At 43.8% G+C, this 16,392-nt stretch overlaps 2 protein-coding genes across 3 annotated transcripts; both read right to left on the bottom strand.

The window, feature by feature from the left end:
- Positions 1 to 6: 6 nt before the first annotated feature.
- Positions 7 to 5,892, bottom strand: atxn10 (ataxin 10). The gene is made up of 11 exons (XM_088282426.1): positions 5,722 to 5,892; positions 5,123 to 5,302; positions 4,971 to 5,053; positions 4,557 to 4,653; positions 4,254 to 4,418; positions 4,078 to 4,158; positions 3,720 to 3,876; positions 3,228 to 3,345; positions 2,885 to 3,072; positions 1,725 to 1,788; positions 7 to 1,598 (listed from the first exon to the last, which is right to left on the bottom strand). The coding sequence occupies exons 1-11, from the start codon at positions 5,862 to 5,864 to the stop codon at positions 1,414 to 1,416; spliced, it is 1,461 nt and encodes a 486-aa protein (XP_088138552.1). The 5' UTR covers positions 5,865 to 5,892; the 3' UTR covers positions 7 to 1,413.
- Positions 5,893 to 6,301: 409 nt separating this feature from the next.
- Positions 6,302 to 15,763, bottom strand: fbln1 (fibulin 1). 2 transcript variants are annotated; one of them, XM_088287834.1, is made up of 17 exons: positions 15,637 to 15,763; positions 15,426 to 15,546; positions 14,624 to 14,759; positions 14,392 to 14,542; positions 13,953 to 14,045; positions 13,774 to 13,863; positions 13,553 to 13,690; positions 13,343 to 13,480; positions 12,170 to 12,313; positions 11,988 to 12,107; positions 11,553 to 11,678; positions 11,350 to 11,469; positions 11,106 to 11,237; positions 10,873 to 10,996; positions 7,853 to 7,995; positions 7,657 to 7,785; positions 6,302 to 7,202 (listed from the first exon to the last, which is right to left on the bottom strand). In XM_088287834.1, the coding sequence occupies exons 1-17, from the start codon at positions 15,686 to 15,688 to the stop codon at positions 7,063 to 7,065; spliced, it is 2,097 nt and encodes a 698-aa protein (XP_088143960.1). In that variant the 5' UTR covers positions 15,689 to 15,763; the 3' UTR covers positions 6,302 to 7,062. The 2 variants fall into 2 exon arrangements, with proteins under 2 accessions (XP_088143960.1, XP_088143961.1); XM_088287835.1 differs by lacking the exons at positions 6,302 to 7,202; positions 7,657 to 7,785; positions 7,853 to 7,995 and adding an exon at positions 9,595 to 10,079.
- Between the last annotated feature and the right edge of the window lie 629 nt (positions 15,764 to 16,392).

The raw sequence follows: 16,392 nt of genomic DNA, 5'->3' as shown, positions 1-16,392 counted from the left end.
AAAATATGGGGAGCAAACAAATGTCTTTATTAAGCCTGATCTCTAATACGGACAAGGATTTTATTATTTTTTTTTTGCTGAAGGGACAAACACAATGCAGCATAAAACGCTGATATGGGAAACCCGACAAGTCGCGGGCCGGACTAATATGATAGGAGGTGACCAGACGGCCGTGGCGGCGCTGAATGACTCGCACAGCCTCTTTCCTGTGTCGCTGAAAAGCATTGCAGCCAGCCGGTCGAGCGCAAGTAAGCGCTGTTTTGTTAGCTGTCTGAAATCCTCGGGGACCGGAACCGCGTAAGCTCCCCGCACTATGGCGGCGGGATTGAGGGGAGAGTCTGGCCGATTGTTTCAGTGCATCTTGTCATTAACAAAATGGGAGACAGAGCAAACAGAGCGCGGGCGGGCCCGTAAAGCAACACGATTGTTGAAGCGTCAGGACTGTTCAGCTTATCGGCTCGCCATTCTGTAAACTGACGCTTCTCTGGCCTTGTCGTCTCATCCTGAGTTACGGCTCGTCGCCGCAACGCAAAAGTAAATGACAGGTTCTATTGGCCGAAGCGGGAAGACAGTTAGCTTGCTTATAAAAAGTCAAGAAAAAGCTGCATGAGGTGTGAAAAGTCAACGTTGTGAGGTTGAACAGCGCACGAGAAGTAACTTTTGCTTTTTTTTTTGACGGCTGCAGACGTCACTGGCATTGTACGTTTCAATTTAATTTAATTAAAAAAAAAAAGAAAATCATGCAAGCGCTGACTAAATTTCACAAGTTGCAACAACTTGGGTCTATCATACTTACGCGTGAAATAGCTTACCGGATGTTCCATTCTGAGAGCTATACTCGACATGCTGGTCTTTTGGAGAACCAAATAGTTCTCGAGCTATGTCAATTAAGTGTCCAGAAATGTTTCAAAATTTACTTGCCCTGTTTTAGAAACTGACATTTGGATTTTGGCCTGTTTTGCTGCCACTTTTCACCCCCACCTCCGACACGTTTTGGTCAAAGTGTTTTTTTTAGGCTTTCCTCGCCATTGATTTTCGCGAACTATGGGCTCTTTGATACTCTTGTCATTTTTTTCAATATCACGTTAACGAATCTTACCTGTCTGTGGCTTTCGTAGCGCCAGATGAAGTTGCAGTTTTTGTCGCGTCTCTTATCGCGTAGTTTATCCAAAACACGATCCCTGAATCCAAATGCAATCATCATCATGATACTTGCTTCATAATTCTAATCTTTGGATTATAGCGCAGTTTATCCCAAAAAAAATAGCATTAGAAGGTCCTTCAGCCTAAATTTCACTTTTCTACAAAGCAAATCCTGTACATTTGAATACTCTACCATCAAGCATTGCTAAGGTCCTAAACTGTCCTCCCAATTTGAAAACCTGAACCGGTCGAGGGCCGCAATCCAGAACCTCACGCGTCCTTCTCGGTGGGTCTGAGCAACAAGCTGCCGTCGCGCTCCTCCACGCGAAAGCCCAAGTCCTGGAGCGCCGAGTAGTCGGCGTCGCCGCGGCGCTCCAGAGACGCCAGCAGCTCCTGGTTCTTCGGGTTGCGATCAAAGAGGTTCCGAATGGCTAAAATGGACCACTGGCTGATGACTGGGAGTGTTATGTAAGGAAAGACAAGACAGCGTCATTTTTTTTTTCCACTTTTGGTGGCCCAAGAGACGAGTCTTACAGAATTCCATGTGTCATTTTAAAGAAGTGAGCCCGCGTCAAGGATACAGGGGTTGTTGCTGTCGATTCGGCAGTTGTCCAGAATGAGGGGGATGCCTTCCAGTTCTCTCACCTGACGAAACAAATTTGCATGCAAATCAAATCAAATCGGTTTATTTATCAAATAAAATAAAAAAAAATTATAATTTAGATTCTCTTCATGTCCTGTCCAATTGTAGCACGCTCAACAAAACCGAGGTTGTCTCTTATAATAAGTGAGGAAATACAGCCCATGTTTAAAAATTCCGAGTTATTATTTGAAGGCAAGTGATACCTCCAGGGAAAAAAAAAAAAAAGTAGCGGCATAGTTGTGGGTTCGCCTCAGCCTGTCACAACGGCATCATCTGCTTCTTATCATTTATTTGCGTCTATCGGCCCAATTATTGCATTTGCTTGCTGCTGACCTCCACTTGTCACGGCGGTTGCTCTCCAAACAGAGCACCGCAACTCATAGTCAAGCTGAAAAAAAAATAAAATGTTGCTGTTGTCAAAGACGAGAACAAACGGCATTTTCCATCGCAACAACCGGACTTCGGCTTTATTCTCATCCAGTTGTCGAGGACATCTTATGCTCCAATCGCTCCAGACGGTGAACGGAGTAAAATGTGGTTTACTGGAACTTACGTGCTGAAAACAGATACGGGGTGATTTCTGACCACTGACAGGCCGCAGATCAGCGTCCATAAATATGACGGCGAGGCCAACTGAGGGTGTCCATCCCACAAGCATTCCATCAATCGCTTCCTATTAAACGGGACTGTGGCACGCACGGAGGCCAGCTCCTCCTCCCCACGCCGCTGGAATATTTATCTTGATGTGACGAGTGAGATGTTGACAGCAGGCGATGGAGTCAAACTGATAAAATCGCGGCGGCGGCGGGCGGGCGGGCGAGCGAGTGAGTGAGAGAGCCTGAACATGTTTTGCAAGGACAGGAACACGCAGAGTCCATCAACTCATTTCCTTTCTGTCGTCGTCCAGCTGAGTTGGCGGCCGCCTAATTTCTCGCGCGCTCGAGAAAAAAAGAAAAAGCGCGACATCCAATCTCGCTTGAAAATAAAAGCGAAGAAATACAATGTAAGGACCTCCGCCAAAGCCGAAGACTCCCGATTGTTCATTGTTTCATCCGAGCTCGATGCGGTTATTTCTACACAACATGCGTCTCTCTCTACCTTGTTCTGGTTGTTGAAGTGAGCGTAGCACAAATTTGCGACAAGCCTGATGAGGTGAGCCTTGAAGCTGACGACGGGAGATTGGCCGCACGGGTCCGCCTCCCCGTCAAGCGGGGCATCGAAATTCTGAGCCGAGCTGAACATGTTCTTACTGCTCTTCCCGATGGTGTGAACCTGCTTCAGGAGCTCTGATGAAAACCAGGAGAGAGAGCGTTAAAATCCGTGTTTTATTGACTACGGGGCCGGAATGCGTGCGGGAATCTGCTTTCCGTCATGACACCTTTACGACAGGAGCGAGGCGGGGGAGGCGGGTCTCTTCGAGGAGGTTTGGGATTTGATTTACCTACGGTGGTCACCAGGAGGTCCGGATGGTCCCGGAGGAACATGAACTGTCCTTGGTGTGACGTCATCTCACACAAGACGTCGAGGAGACTGATCACTGTCAGCGCCTCCTGCAGGACCTGCGTGGAATTGCAATACCATTTACAGTAAACGGTTCCATGTCAGCTGCTGTGTACAATTTAAAATAATTTTGTTCAACCGCCTCTTTATTTTGGGTGTAATTCCACTGCCGGACAGTAGATGGTGGCGTACTATTTTGTTTGTAAATTTGAAACAAGAGTGACAGCATGAAGTATTTTAAGATCCGCCTTGTTTTTGCTGATAATAGACTGTCAAATCCTGTTAATCCTGCTTTTTACACCGACAACAAATAACGTACATTGAATGACGTACGGAACTCCAGCAATGTATCAATAAAAAGACCTCAGACTTTAGTTTTGAGAGGCATGAATGGGACTTTTTTTTTTTTTAGATGGTCACGGACATGCTGTACCTCGTCGCTGGAGGCCGAACTGGTGGCGAGGCTCAGCACGGCTCCGCAACCTTTCTGGAAGGAGGAGGCGAGGAAACGGGCCACGCCGGGAGGGATGCCGCTATCCAGTGACTCGCCGCCGCTTAGCTGGGCAGAGATCAGCTCTAAGAGGGTGAGCCTGGAAAAAAACACAAATGTGGCACATTTTCGGCTGATGGTTTTTTTTTTTCAGAGCTTAAAAATTTAACGCTGCAGATCAGGGAGGGTCCAAGTCCAGCTCGGTTTGCTTCGAATTTTTGAATAATAAAATTAAAACACAACCTGAAGTGAGAAAAACATTCACATAGAGAATATTTGTGGATGAATGAACAATAATTACCTTTCACAGGGGGACATTGCAGAGTACATGTTCTCAACCAGAGCGGCAGACGTGAGAAAATGCTGAGTTGCAATCAGGACTCTGTTAAAAAAAAAAAAAGTAAATAATATTAAAAAAATGTTTTTAAAAAAGCGGACTCCACTGCGACATGGACTATTTTGCCAATCGTCGCTTACGTCCAGTCCAGTTCGGGTTGGGTTCGGCAAAGCGCCATCACCCTGAGCGCCAGCTGGATGTTGTGCGTCTCGGCCAGTTCTTCCACCTTGCGTTCATCCAGGCACGTGTGCAACACCATGGACACGTAGCTCACCGTCTTCTCGTCGTCCGCGTTCAGCAGCTGCCTGCTCGCGTTGTGGTGAAATGTGCTTGTGATGAGCATTTTATGTACTCACTCTGAAATATTAGACTATATGTTTACATTTTCTTTCCCAACTTGATAAAAATATCATATAAATTGTCTGGCCATTGCATCAACTTACAAGAGCAGACTTGGAAAACTGAGCCGCCAAATGTCATCTTTACACATTTGGTTCCCCACGGATAGATTGCCAAGAAACTGGATCCCACAACGCAGAGCTAGAAAAGATCATTGAAGAAAAATGGGTTAAAGAGAACAAAATCACAATTTTTTTTTTTTTTTCAAACACAATTTTAGAAAAAAATTAAGTCTATTTGTCAGTAGGCTTTATTTTTTTGTCGTATATTATATTTATTTATTTATAGAGTAACATGTTTACATCCCACTGTTTTGGGAAACATTAAATGTTGAAATTTCACCTCAATGTAAATCATTGAGCCAGTTTTAAAACACCTTGTATCTAAAGTATGTACGTTTAACAGATAAATGGAATTACTGTGCTATTAAAAGTTTTCATTGAGAATTGATAACTTACACTCAATAACGCCATCCGCGCTCTTTACATTTGTGTGAAGGAATCTCAGGAGTTGAATGGAAACATCAACAAAACCAAGTTCCCTGAAAGAAGAAACATGCTGACGTATTGACACACACACACACACACACGTGAATTATGCATGTTGTTACCTGAGGAGGCTCTGGTTGCGAGCACTTTCCACGCAGGAGTTCCTCAAAGCCCGGAAGCACTCAGCAGCGAGCTGCAGCGGCAAGGCGACGGATTTCAGGTCTTGATCGGCTTGGAGCTCGTCACTTAGTCGGGATAAGAGCTTCAGAAGAGTGGAGAAAGCCTCTCTGTCCACAACATCCCTGCAGGTTGAGCAAACAAAATGTCAGAAGACAACATTTCTTTTATCACATGACCAAGCGGCAATTTCAAAATTAAATGAGTAATTGAGGTACATGCAGCAGTGTTTAGAATACGTTTTATGGTCTTTTTTTTTTTAGGTCATCATTAGTGCTGCAGCAAATGGACCGAAATGATTATTAACTTTTAACGTTTCTTTGTATCAGTGTGACGCAGCTGAATGAGGTCACTACATTCACTTACTCTAATTTCATTAGTTTTAATTCCTCCTCGTTATATAAAGTGAGATTAATACACAAGCATACTCAGCTCTTACACAGACGAATGATGACTTTCGTTGTATGCATGACAGTTCGGTTAGCTTAGCAAAAGCTAACAACTACGCTTCGAACAACGAGACAACACGCGACTTTGTTCCCACCTGTATTTCTGGTCCCGCAATGCGCTCGTAAACGTTTTGAGAGCTTCCAAGTGTTGCTGGCAATGTTTTTCATTCAAAATAAGCGCGATAGACGCTAAAAAATCATCTGTGTTAGTAGTAGCCGCCATGTTTATTCGCTTCATACGAATGACGGAAACGCGGACGTAACTCTAAAAGCTCATTGGTCGAGTCGCAGTTAGGGGCGGAGTCAAAACATGTGCTGGTGTTTTCATGCGTATTTCACGCATTTCAATGAAAACAAACGCTCAGAGTAGGTGAATCAGAGGTGCAGATAACATTTATTGCAAATTTGACATCTGCAACGTTTAATTACATATAATTACCACCCACACCCGTTAAGTTAATAATCCTTCACACAAGTTCAACAGCGACATATGAAATCCATTCAGCGAGTGCAATGTTTAAAGTCTGCGGTCCAGATTTTCATTTATACGAGACAAGTTGCGGGACAGTTGTTGCCACAGGACACGCATCTGGGATTTCCATGCAGTGTGGTCAAGTTTAGATCACAGGATCCCCCCCCCCCTCGCTATGGTTGCCCCCCTGTGTTTTGGTTGGCCATGTGCAGCACGACGGTGGTGGTCAAAGTCAGATCAGTTGATTATATATACGTGGCAAAGTATTCGCCCTCAAGCCATTTTTCATCTTTAACATGAGTTATTTACAGAACAAAACATTTCCAGTATTGTATATCTGATTATTCATCCCTGCGAGCGGAAATAAGTGGAAATCTCCTCACCAAACTGGAAGTTTGTTGAGGAAACTGGCCGTGTAAAGTTACAGGGAAAACAGGACATTCTGCAAGACTTGGATGACTTGAGGGAACCTCTGTTACATTCGCTGCAAGTTGGCTGATGGAGGATGTGGTGGCTTTTCTCCGTGTAAAACAGTCACTACAATTAGTCTTTAATTGTCACAACTAATTGCACAGTTGGATGGTTTTGCTAGAAATTCCAGTGTAAAAGTTATCATCATATTTTTTTTACAAAAAAAACCATGACATTATATCCATGTATATTTTCTGTATGAAAAAATACTTGCAAAGCTGCATCTGACGGAAGCACATTTGCCCAAACATTCTCCGTGCACATTTTTTTTTTTAATAGTACCATTAAGTTGACACTTGGTCTTCATATCTCCAAAATCCCAGGCAAAAAATGTTCAACAATGATTCCATAGAATGCAAAGCAATTGGGCACCCCGAGGTGATAATTGCCTTCAACATTCCACTTTCCCAAACCATACATTAGATTTTTGTTGCAAATCTGGAATGGATTAAACAATTCCAGGAAATACTTCGCCCCGTGGATGCGATCCGGCTCAGAACCAGAACTCGGAGATGTAGATGTGAATGACGACGACGTTGCGGTGTGAGACCAATCCCGACTTGATGTAGTTCAAGGCCACCTGCAGCTTGACGTCCCGCGGCCCGGCGACTGGCCTCACCTGGCGCACCACACCTGGGGAAAAAATGGCGCAGACGGGCAAGGGCGGGATAAAATTCAATGCAGTACTCCAAAAAGATTTTTTTTTTTTTTAAAACTACACTGTAGTATCTGTGACTTTGAATGCGTGTGGCTTAGCCCGGCTTGGTGAGTTACGTGGGAGTCAGATTAAAAATATTGAAGACATTCCTTTGATAAAGGCCTTTTAGGCATTTTTTCTAAATTCAATTCTCTCGACCATCTTTGTGTGAAGAACATTGAATTGTCTTGTGTATGAAATGTAAAATCCGTGTCACAGAACGCAAAAAGGTGCGTGACATTTTTGTTTGGTGCTACGTGTTTTTTTTTCCCATTGACTCATCGACTTCCAATGACGGCTAAAGACGTCAACGATTTTTTTTTTTTACTTGGCTGGTAGTGAATGAGTTAAATAAATAAATGAGCTTTCAATTCATCCGTTTGGACTTACCAATGACATATCCTTGATAAAAGCGCTTGACGACATCGTAGGCGTCGTCCGCCGTCAGCATTTCGAAGAGCACGTCGGTGTTACCGTCGGCGTACTGAGACGGCAACGCCGTCCGCAGGAAAACGATTTCTGCAGGGAGGAAAGTGTGAACGTTTATCCAGCACGGAGCGGAAGATTCAAACGCCGTCGGGTTCACCTTTGGGTTCAGGGATGACCTTGTAGGTGGGCAGCGAGAGGACGGTGTAGGTGACGATGTGGGCGGGGTCTCGCACGCAAGCCAAGTTGGTGGGCTGGCAGGCCTTGTGGCAACGCGCGCTGACGGTGTTCTTGTTCACCGATCTGCGGCGAGAGAATAGAACACTTGGATATTAAAAAGCCGCCGCCGGAGAAACCTGGCAGCACCTGAATAGCCTCCTTTCCCGAAGGGGATGCGTCCAAACCCGACGCTCCATCTCTACAATAACACTTACCCGAGTGAATACAAGTGAGGCTTTCAAAATAAAACCACAGAAAAAAAAAAAAAAACGCGCACAGGGACCAGATCCAGCCAGCAGGTGAGTCCAAGTTGTTCGCCGACTCCGCGGCCAAGACCATGCGGTCGGACCCCCGATGCCAAAAAAAATCTATACTGATGTGATCCAGTGACATCACGACATCAACATTTTGTCAAGTAATACACATCCAAACAAGCCTCACTCCAAAAATAAGATTCCCAAACTACAGATACTGTAATTATTGTCCTGTTACATATGAAATGATGAATGTGCTATTTTGTCAAGGAGCCCCCCCCCCTCTCCTCCGATCCAAAGATTCACCATCACCGCAGTTATGCTATATTTTTTTTTTATCAACCCCTCGCAGGAAAGTGGAACACTGGAAAAATCAAAAGTGTCCGCTTGCGTTTCTCCAGCTGACCGACGCGGCTACTGCAGATGAGGTGTTAATGACCTGACACCGACACTCGCGGGCACCATCCATCATGAGCGGTTCCACCGCTAATTGGGTCGCCGTGCTGATGCTGGCCGGGGGCCCCAGGGTGCCCAAAACTCAAGTGGCCAGCTTATTTTTCCTGCCGTCCGCTGAGGATGACTGGAAAAACTTGCTCTCAGAAGCAGGAACGTTGAAGAGAAGAAGCAGGTAGTGTGTGTGTGTGTGTGTGGGGGGGGGGGGGGGGGGGCGTGTGTGTAAAGGTCATTTTCACATGCATTTTCTGACGGTTTAATTGCAAACGCAAATAAAGGTACACGAAGAGAAGCTGCCACACAGATGGGATGGAAAGAGGCCATCTAGTCATGGTGCGGTCAACGGCCAACCAGCGCCCTCTAACAGGTTGAAGAGTGTACTGCTGCCCCAATGCAAGAGTTACCTTGAAATGTTTTTTTTTCTCTTAAAATAAAAAATAAAAAAAACAACTTTGATTTCCCAGTGAGAGGTAATTTGATGCAACTGATTTGCATGTTTTAGCTAACAGCCAATCGAATCACTGATGGCTCATTCGTTCAAATTATTTTTTTTTTCCTGTTTGTATTATAAATGTGTTGTGTGCATTTGATTTTTGACTGTGGATGGTATGACAAACACTGATTTCTCAGCCATGTTGGTTCACTGCTATTGTGGAAAAAAAAAATATTTTGATTGACATTGCCTTTAAGAATCAAATTTAGATTAAAACCAATTGTCGGTTTGATTGTTATAAATGTATTAAATATAAATAAATTATGATCAAGGAATAGAAGGAGTGACTCAACAGCGGCCTCGCATGTCCCGGCCCATCGGGAATTTTCACGGTGGTCCAGATGGGCCACTCCGGGCCTGTGAGGCAGATGTGCTCACTCTTTCAAATGAGCATTTTGCGTACACGTTAGGTATAGTGTGGCCACCGTTTAATTTTGAAGCTCCTTATAAAAAAATGATGTGATACACAAAAGACAAAAATGAAAAGAATACAAGAAAATGAATTATGCAGCATCCTCAAAAATGTCCCCGTTATGTGATTAGGAGGTGGGAGTAAGTGAGAATAAATGGAGTGTGGGGCCTTTTTTTTTCTTTTCTATAATGGTCCCGATGTTGAAGGCAGTAGCGCCTCCATGACAAACACGGCGACGTTGGCCACGAATAGGTGGGACGTCCCGAAGCGGGTCAGCCTTAGCTCCAGGCTCAAAAGGAAATCCTGAGGCTGGGAGACGGCGCGCCGCAGCGAGATGACTCCCTCGCGGGCCGCAAAGTAGCCCAGCTCGTCTCCGGACGCTATCCTCAGCTGGATTTGCTCTCCCGGGACGGGTCGGGACGGGCCCATCCGGAAGATGTCGACGGGGACGGGCGTGGAGATGGGGACGGTGACGTTGTAGAAGGTGATTCTCAGGGGCAACGACAAACACGACGGGGGGTCCTGTGTGAACTTGCAGGCTACGCGGTCGCAACGGCTGGAAGGGAGAGATGAAAGGTTGGTGGGGGACGCTCGGACAAGACGAGGGATGCTGACATTGATTCATTTCCTGTACTCTTTATATTTTTGAAGCTCACACGGAAACCAAAGGCTGTCCCTTCTCATTTTAAATGATGCGACGAGACATTCAGATGAACATTTTAGGGCAGCCGAGGTGGGCAAGAATATGGCCCTCGGGCCATATAAGGGCCACAATTTTTATTAATCCTGCCGACATTATTAAGAGTCCTATTATATATCTTACATTAATTTAACACTTAAAAAAAAAGGTTACTGTGCCGTATGGTGACTAACACGCACTTATACATTATACGGCAAAAACACTGGAAATTAAATGTCCGCAACAATGACGGACAACTTATTACATCATATAAAATTTATATTAAATAAATGAATACATTTTTATATTAAATAAATTATATTAAATACATTTTATATTCAATAAATTTAACACATTTTATTTTAAAAATGTGTATGAATAAAATCATTTATAAATGACAAAATATTTGTCAAATATTTATTGTGAAAAATAAAATATCTAATTTTTTAATTCAATTATTAGAGAATTATTCTGATTAATAAAATATAATACATACTATTTATGAATGAGAATTAATTATTATTATTATTTTATTTTACGATTTATTTATGTACCTCATCTATAAATTTCCTGGCCCAAAAATGTGCCCACCCTTGCCCCACAGGCAATCCGGAGAAGAAGAATGATCAAAACGCCACCCGCAGAAAAGCTGGCCCAACAGTGTGCTCACCCGGGTATCGACTTCCGGTAGTAAGCCGGGCAACTGAAGACCAAGCATCGGTATCCTCCGTAGACGTTTAAGCAGGTCTGCGAAGCGCCGCAAGAGTGGCTCCCGGTTGCACACTCGTCAATATCTAAAAACACATCCATCCGTATCGGCACATGTGAGTCTGCATCAATTATTATTATTTTTTTTATCATAGCAAACGATTTATCGACATGCAGTGAAAGTGCTCGCCTTACCTTGGCATGTGCGGCCATTTGACGCCAGAGTGTAGCCCACATTTGGGCAGGCGCAGGAGAAGCTCCCCGGTGAGTTGACGCAGCGGTAGGCGCACGCTTGGCTGCCGGTGGGCAGCGCGCACTCGTCGATATCTGACGGTGAACGGAACGCAGCGACACGTGAGTGGCGATGGATCATGCGCACGCCGCACCCAAATTATTAGGTACACCTGCGTATAGTTTGCCTCGCAGGTCAAAGCCGCACCTTCGCACGTTTTCCCATCGATGTCACTCAGCTGGTAGCCATCTTGACAGTGGCACTGGTACGAGCCGTAGACGTTGGTGCACTCCTGGCTGCATGGGTTCGACTCACATTCGTTGACGTCTGAAAAAAAAAAAGGCAGTCCAATCCAAAGAATATGAACGCTTGATTTTCTTCAGTTTCATTTTTTTTTTGTAATTCATCACCTTCACAATTCCTGCCATCGGAGGATAGATGAAAGCCGGCGGAGCAGCTGCACTGGTAAGACCCTTCTGTGTTTTCACACTCAAAGGCACAGAGCTTCCTGGGATAATGCTTGCATTCGTCGATATCTTGAAAGTGGACGACAAATGCATTTAAAAAAAAGTGGTGGGCTTTTTCTAGTGTGCATATTTTGTAAAGTACGAAATCATATTCTAAAGACATTTTTGTTGGATTTTATGCAGAGCTGGAACGGATTAATGTCATTTCCATTCATTTGAATGGAGAGCATGATTTTGAATTTTGAACTCATGACTGCGGTCCAATTAAAGTTGCATCTAACATCATGGCTATCACAATTCAGGTCGTAAAAGCTGCTCGGGGCTTCCGCCGCTCACTGGAAGACACTCGACAGACATTCAATCAAATATTCTTTTTACCTTCACAGAGCCTGCTGTTGCTGTTGAACACAAAGCCATCATTGCACGTGCAACGGTACGTGCCCACCATGTTGACGCAGCCGTGGCCCCGACACAAACCCGCCTGGCACTCGTCCACATCTGTCGGAGAAAGAAACAAAATAATTGAGATTCCAAACGGGTCCAATCGGAAAAGCGCGTACCTTCGCAGCGAGTGCCCTCCGCGTTCAGGTGGTAGCCTCGTCCACATGTGATCGTGTTCCGGTTACAGACGTACGAGCCCAGCGTGTTGACGCATGCGAAGTCCGGTTGGCACGGATTTGAGGGAGCCACACATTCGTTGATGTCTAAACGGGAGGATGCATTTTGTGTCAAGCATGCAAAAGAAATGTTTCATAAAAGCAAAAGACCAGTCCTAATTTCCCTGGCTAAAGCCGACACATTTTTGGTTAAAAACCACCACAATGGATGGCCTCAAGTCAGTTTTAAGTGGCACAAGTTTATTATTTGTGTTATTTGCTCCAAAGCAATAAAAGTGTTATTTTGGCTGTGTCGGGTGGAATCTTGTTAAGTTTTAATTCATTGTTTGTCATCTGTTTAATATTTCCTGTTTTATTCGTCGTTTTAGAAAGTGCACCAAAAGTCAAAGTATGTTTCTGTTTCTCTCATTTTCTTGCACAATATTCCTTAACATTTATAATCGTCTGTAAATGCCAAGTGGTGAGATTAACGATTTAATACTTTGTGAGCAAAGTGTTAGTGCTAGCGTCTTTTTTTAATGATTTTTAGATAGGCATTGTTTATAGGCATGCTTTAATTTTATTGTTTTATTGTTGACACTAAATTATTGCCATAATTCTATGTCTACTGTGAGAATGTTTTTTTTTAATTAAACTAAAAAATGATCGGGGTGTTAGTGCGTTTTCAGCCTATTTTAGTGTTTTAACGCCATCTTGTGGCGTAAACGCGCAATTGCAACCACTTTTCAACAGATTTTTATGTTTCCCTTGAATACCGAGGCTTTACTGTAATGTCAAATTATACATTGGGTTTGTTTTTATGTCTCAACGCTTATTTAATGATATGGTGTAAAAATTATTTGGACGTTCGAACCTATTTGCCAGTCCAAAAATATTTTACCCCACAATGGCAGATCCGCGTTTTCCGTTGTCATGAACAAAACACTCTAAAAGGTTTGTAATTGCCTTCATGTACCACAAGAGGGCAGCAAAGCAAGTCGGTTTCCATGCTTGGTCCGCAAATACCATCAGAAAGCGCCAGCATTTTTTCCCCAAAAGGAACAGTCAAGTTTTTAAGGCCAAAAACCTTCTAGGATCGCAAAAAAAAGTATGACTTTAAAGTGTCATCCTAGTTACCGATGCAATTGCCGAGAGCGTCTTGAATTAAACCTTCAGAACACCTCATCTTGGGATAACATCGGAAGGAACCTTCGGTGTTGGTGCACTCGAAATCCGGGTCGCAGTTATGAATATCCAAATCACATTCGTCAATATCTGCAATAAATAGGAAATCTCAAATGAGGCATGGACTTCGTCGTGAATGACGACGCTGTTTCCCGACGTTACCTATGCATTGGTTACTGTCCGTGATCTCGTACCCGGCGCCGCAGCCGGTTTCCCGTTGGCAGCGGAACGAGCCTTCCGTGTTGATGCACGCTTGACCGCTGACGCAGTTGTGAGCGCCGAGCAGACACTCGTTAATATCTACCAACAGGATCGCGCAGCATCAAACAAAAGGAAGAAGTATTTGTATGAATTCAAAACTGAAACGGAATATCACGACTCACCATCGCAGGTCATCCCGTCGCGTCGGAGTCGATAGCCAACGTAACAAGCGCACACGCCGTCCTCAATGCAACGTTGGGTGCAATTCAAAACTGGAGAGTTTAAAGACGAGGAATACATCTCTTAAATTAAAATACTATAAGTAGATTTTTAAAAAAATAGGTCATTAAAAAGGTCAAACCTGTGCAGTTGTCTGTCGTCATGAGAGGCACCAACGTAAAATCCACGTGAGGCATCGCGAAACCAGTCGCGCTCATCTGTGAGGTAACTTGTGCTGAAAACAAAAACACGATGTCCGTCACACGATATGCACGTCCAACATGTTTGTCGGAACATATTTTTGGAACATGGCCTTACTTTCAATGGTACATAGATAAGAGCGATACGCCGCATTTCAAGATAATTGTCGTCTAGACTATGTACATTTTTTTTAGGGGGTGGGGGAACTCATTGCGTATGCGTTGCCATGGCAACAATATGGTAATAGGAACAAACAAAGCCGACATATATTGCAAAACCACCACATTTCAAATTAACATTAACATTAAATTAACATTAACGACTGCGTGTAAAGTGGTAGTTAAAGTATCATTTCTTCAACCAACAAAAGCGTGCATCACCTGTAGTCGAATTAAATCCCTTCGTGCTGTTTTTGACGCAGCAGTTTCGAGCGACTTGGTCGCATTCTTTGCCCAGCGACATGTAACTCAACCCGCAGGCCGGGTCTTGGTCCGCTGACGCCATGCCCAACATGCAGCAGTCACAGCACTTCTGAACGCACAAATGAGTGGAATGAGGATCAAATTAAATTAAAAAAAAATGCATAGCTGGGATGTGACGGTGATGTTGCACCTTGGCGATTTGGGCTTCCCAAGGCTGGCCAGGGAAGAAGTGCCTCTCGCAAGCCTCCTGCCAGGTGGCCATGGAGGCGCCGTTGTCGCACAGCCGCTGCTCCACGACCGCGGTGCAGCATTGTTCTTGGGCCAGTCTGCACCACACACACAAAAAAACACATCTTTGTGACTATTCATTTTGGAAGAGCGCAATAATAAAAGATTGGAATGAGAGGCAAGCAAATATTGAAGATACAAGTGTGATTCACACTTTGGCCACCGGATGGCGACATCCGCTATTACAATGCAGGCATCATCGCTTAACATCGGGTTCCAAGAATTGGTGAGTGTGCGAATGACAAAATTCATGATGCAAATTTTCTTTACAATTCATGAACATATTAATAACAAACAATTTTATATGTTTAGTTTCTGCTTTGACTTCGTCTAGGGTTGTCCTGATTCAGGATCAAATACCAGAAATTTGCGGACCTTGAGTTCAACTTCAGCGCTCGTGGAGGCAAATGAGCCCAAAATGAGTGACAAGTTGACCCAAAATGCTTCCTCGGACTTCCATATGTGGACCAGCTGTTTTGAGTGCTGCAGAGACGCATTTCAAATTCAAAAAATGTTGTCCCACCACAATGTGTGGCGTTGATTTGCAATCCTGAGGCGATTCCCGAAAAATCTCCACCTAAGATGCAATTAACGAATTTTCCCATTAAAAGCCACCGGAATTGTGGGCAAACTAAACAAATCGAGTGTCAGCCTATAGCAGGAGGTGCAAAGGTTGCACAAATAAAGCCAGGTGCGATCTTTACCTGCACGCGTGGAAGTGGGAGATGTAGGGAAGGTCGTTGCAGTTGCTCAAGGTTCGAGCCCTCTCTTTGCCATCCGCGCAGCAGCCGTGCAACGCGTGAGGATGCGCCGACTCCGTGGAATCTTTTTGACATGGAAGCGATGTCATTCATTTCAGTGGCATCATGTTTTGGAAATTGCGTGGAAAGGAAGTGTGATGTTGGTTGGTCTTACCGTACCCACGAGGAAACGCGCACATCGCAAGAAATAAAGTCCACAGGGCCATCGGGGGTGGTCCACAAAGTTGAGTTGCGTGTTGACTTGATGGAAGTTGCGCACGGAAGGACGCGTCTCGCCTTGGGAGTCGTGGGATGGGGTGGGAGTGAGGGGAGGGGGGTGGGGGGGTGGGGTGTTAACCTGGCATCAGCACAAGCAAGACTTCAGAAAATTAATTTACATAAATGTTGTGCATAAATTAACGGGACGTTTATTACCTGCCCAAAATGGCCCTATTTTATTTATTTATTTTTTTAAATCTTAATTTTAAATGAATTTTATTTAAATATTGACTTCAACTTATTTTGTCTTTTCATGCACCATCCATGTCTCTAAACCAAAATATTCAGAACACTTGAAAAAAAGATTTACAATTTCAATAAAAAAGATAAATTGAATTGTAATTGTAATTAATTTTTGTATACTTCTTAGTCCACAAGGTTTTTTTTAAGTTGCCTTCTACCCAAATTATTAGGTACACTTCACGAAATTTATATATTTGCCATTAATTGACAATGTACTTTAATGCTTCTATTTACGTCGTAATATTAATTTTAAATAAATATTTTTTTCTAGTACATTTTATCACCATAATAAATCGCAACTGTCCTCATTTTGTGAGATTTTTCCAAACATTTTTTTTGTTTTTGAACCTTATAAGCATAATGTTTTTGCTTTCTTTGTAATTAAAAGCTTTTAGAAAGAGTGTCATTT

Source organism: Idiotropiscis lumnitzeri, chromosome 2, assembly GCF_059441095.1.
Source record: "Idiotropiscis lumnitzeri isolate Australia: NSW breed Sydney's pygmy pipehorse chromosome 2, RoL_Ilum_1.0, whole genome shotgun sequence".
In the NCBI taxonomy this organism is placed as follows: Eukaryota; Metazoa; Chordata; class Actinopteri; order Syngnathiformes; family Syngnathidae; genus Idiotropiscis; species Idiotropiscis lumnitzeri.
This window is presented reverse-complemented; position numbering and strand designations above follow the sequence as displayed.

What these genes read in the sequence shown, in the direction of transcription:
- atxn10 (XM_088282426.1), bottom strand. Translation starts at nt 5,864, where the DNA reads ATGAAGCGAATAAACATGGCGGCTACTACTAACACAGATGATTTTTTA. An exon ending in AGTTTTCCAAGTCTGCTCTT is followed by an intron (nt 4,419 to 4,556) that starts GTAAGTTGATGC and finishes CAACGCGAGCAG; the next exon opens with GCAGCTGCTGAACGCGGACG. An exon ending in GTTCGGCCTCCAGCGACGAG is followed by an intron (nt 3,346 to 3,719) that starts GTACAGCATGTC and finishes AATTCCACGCAG; the next exon opens with GTCCTGCAGGAGGCGCTGAC.
- fbln1 (XM_088287834.1), bottom strand. Translation starts at nt 15,688, where the DNA reads ATGGCCCTGTGGACTTTATTTCTTGCGATGTGCGCGTTTCCTCGTGGG. An exon ending in GGAGGGCACTCGCTGCGAAG is followed by an intron (nt 12,108 to 12,169) that starts GTACGCGCTTTT and finishes TTTCTCCGACAG; the next exon opens with ATGTGGACGAGTGCCAGGCG. An exon ending in CGATGGCAGGAATTGTGAAG is followed by an intron (nt 11,470 to 11,552) that starts GTGATGAATTAC and finishes TTTTTTTTTCAG; the next exon opens with ACGTCAACGAATGTGAGTCG.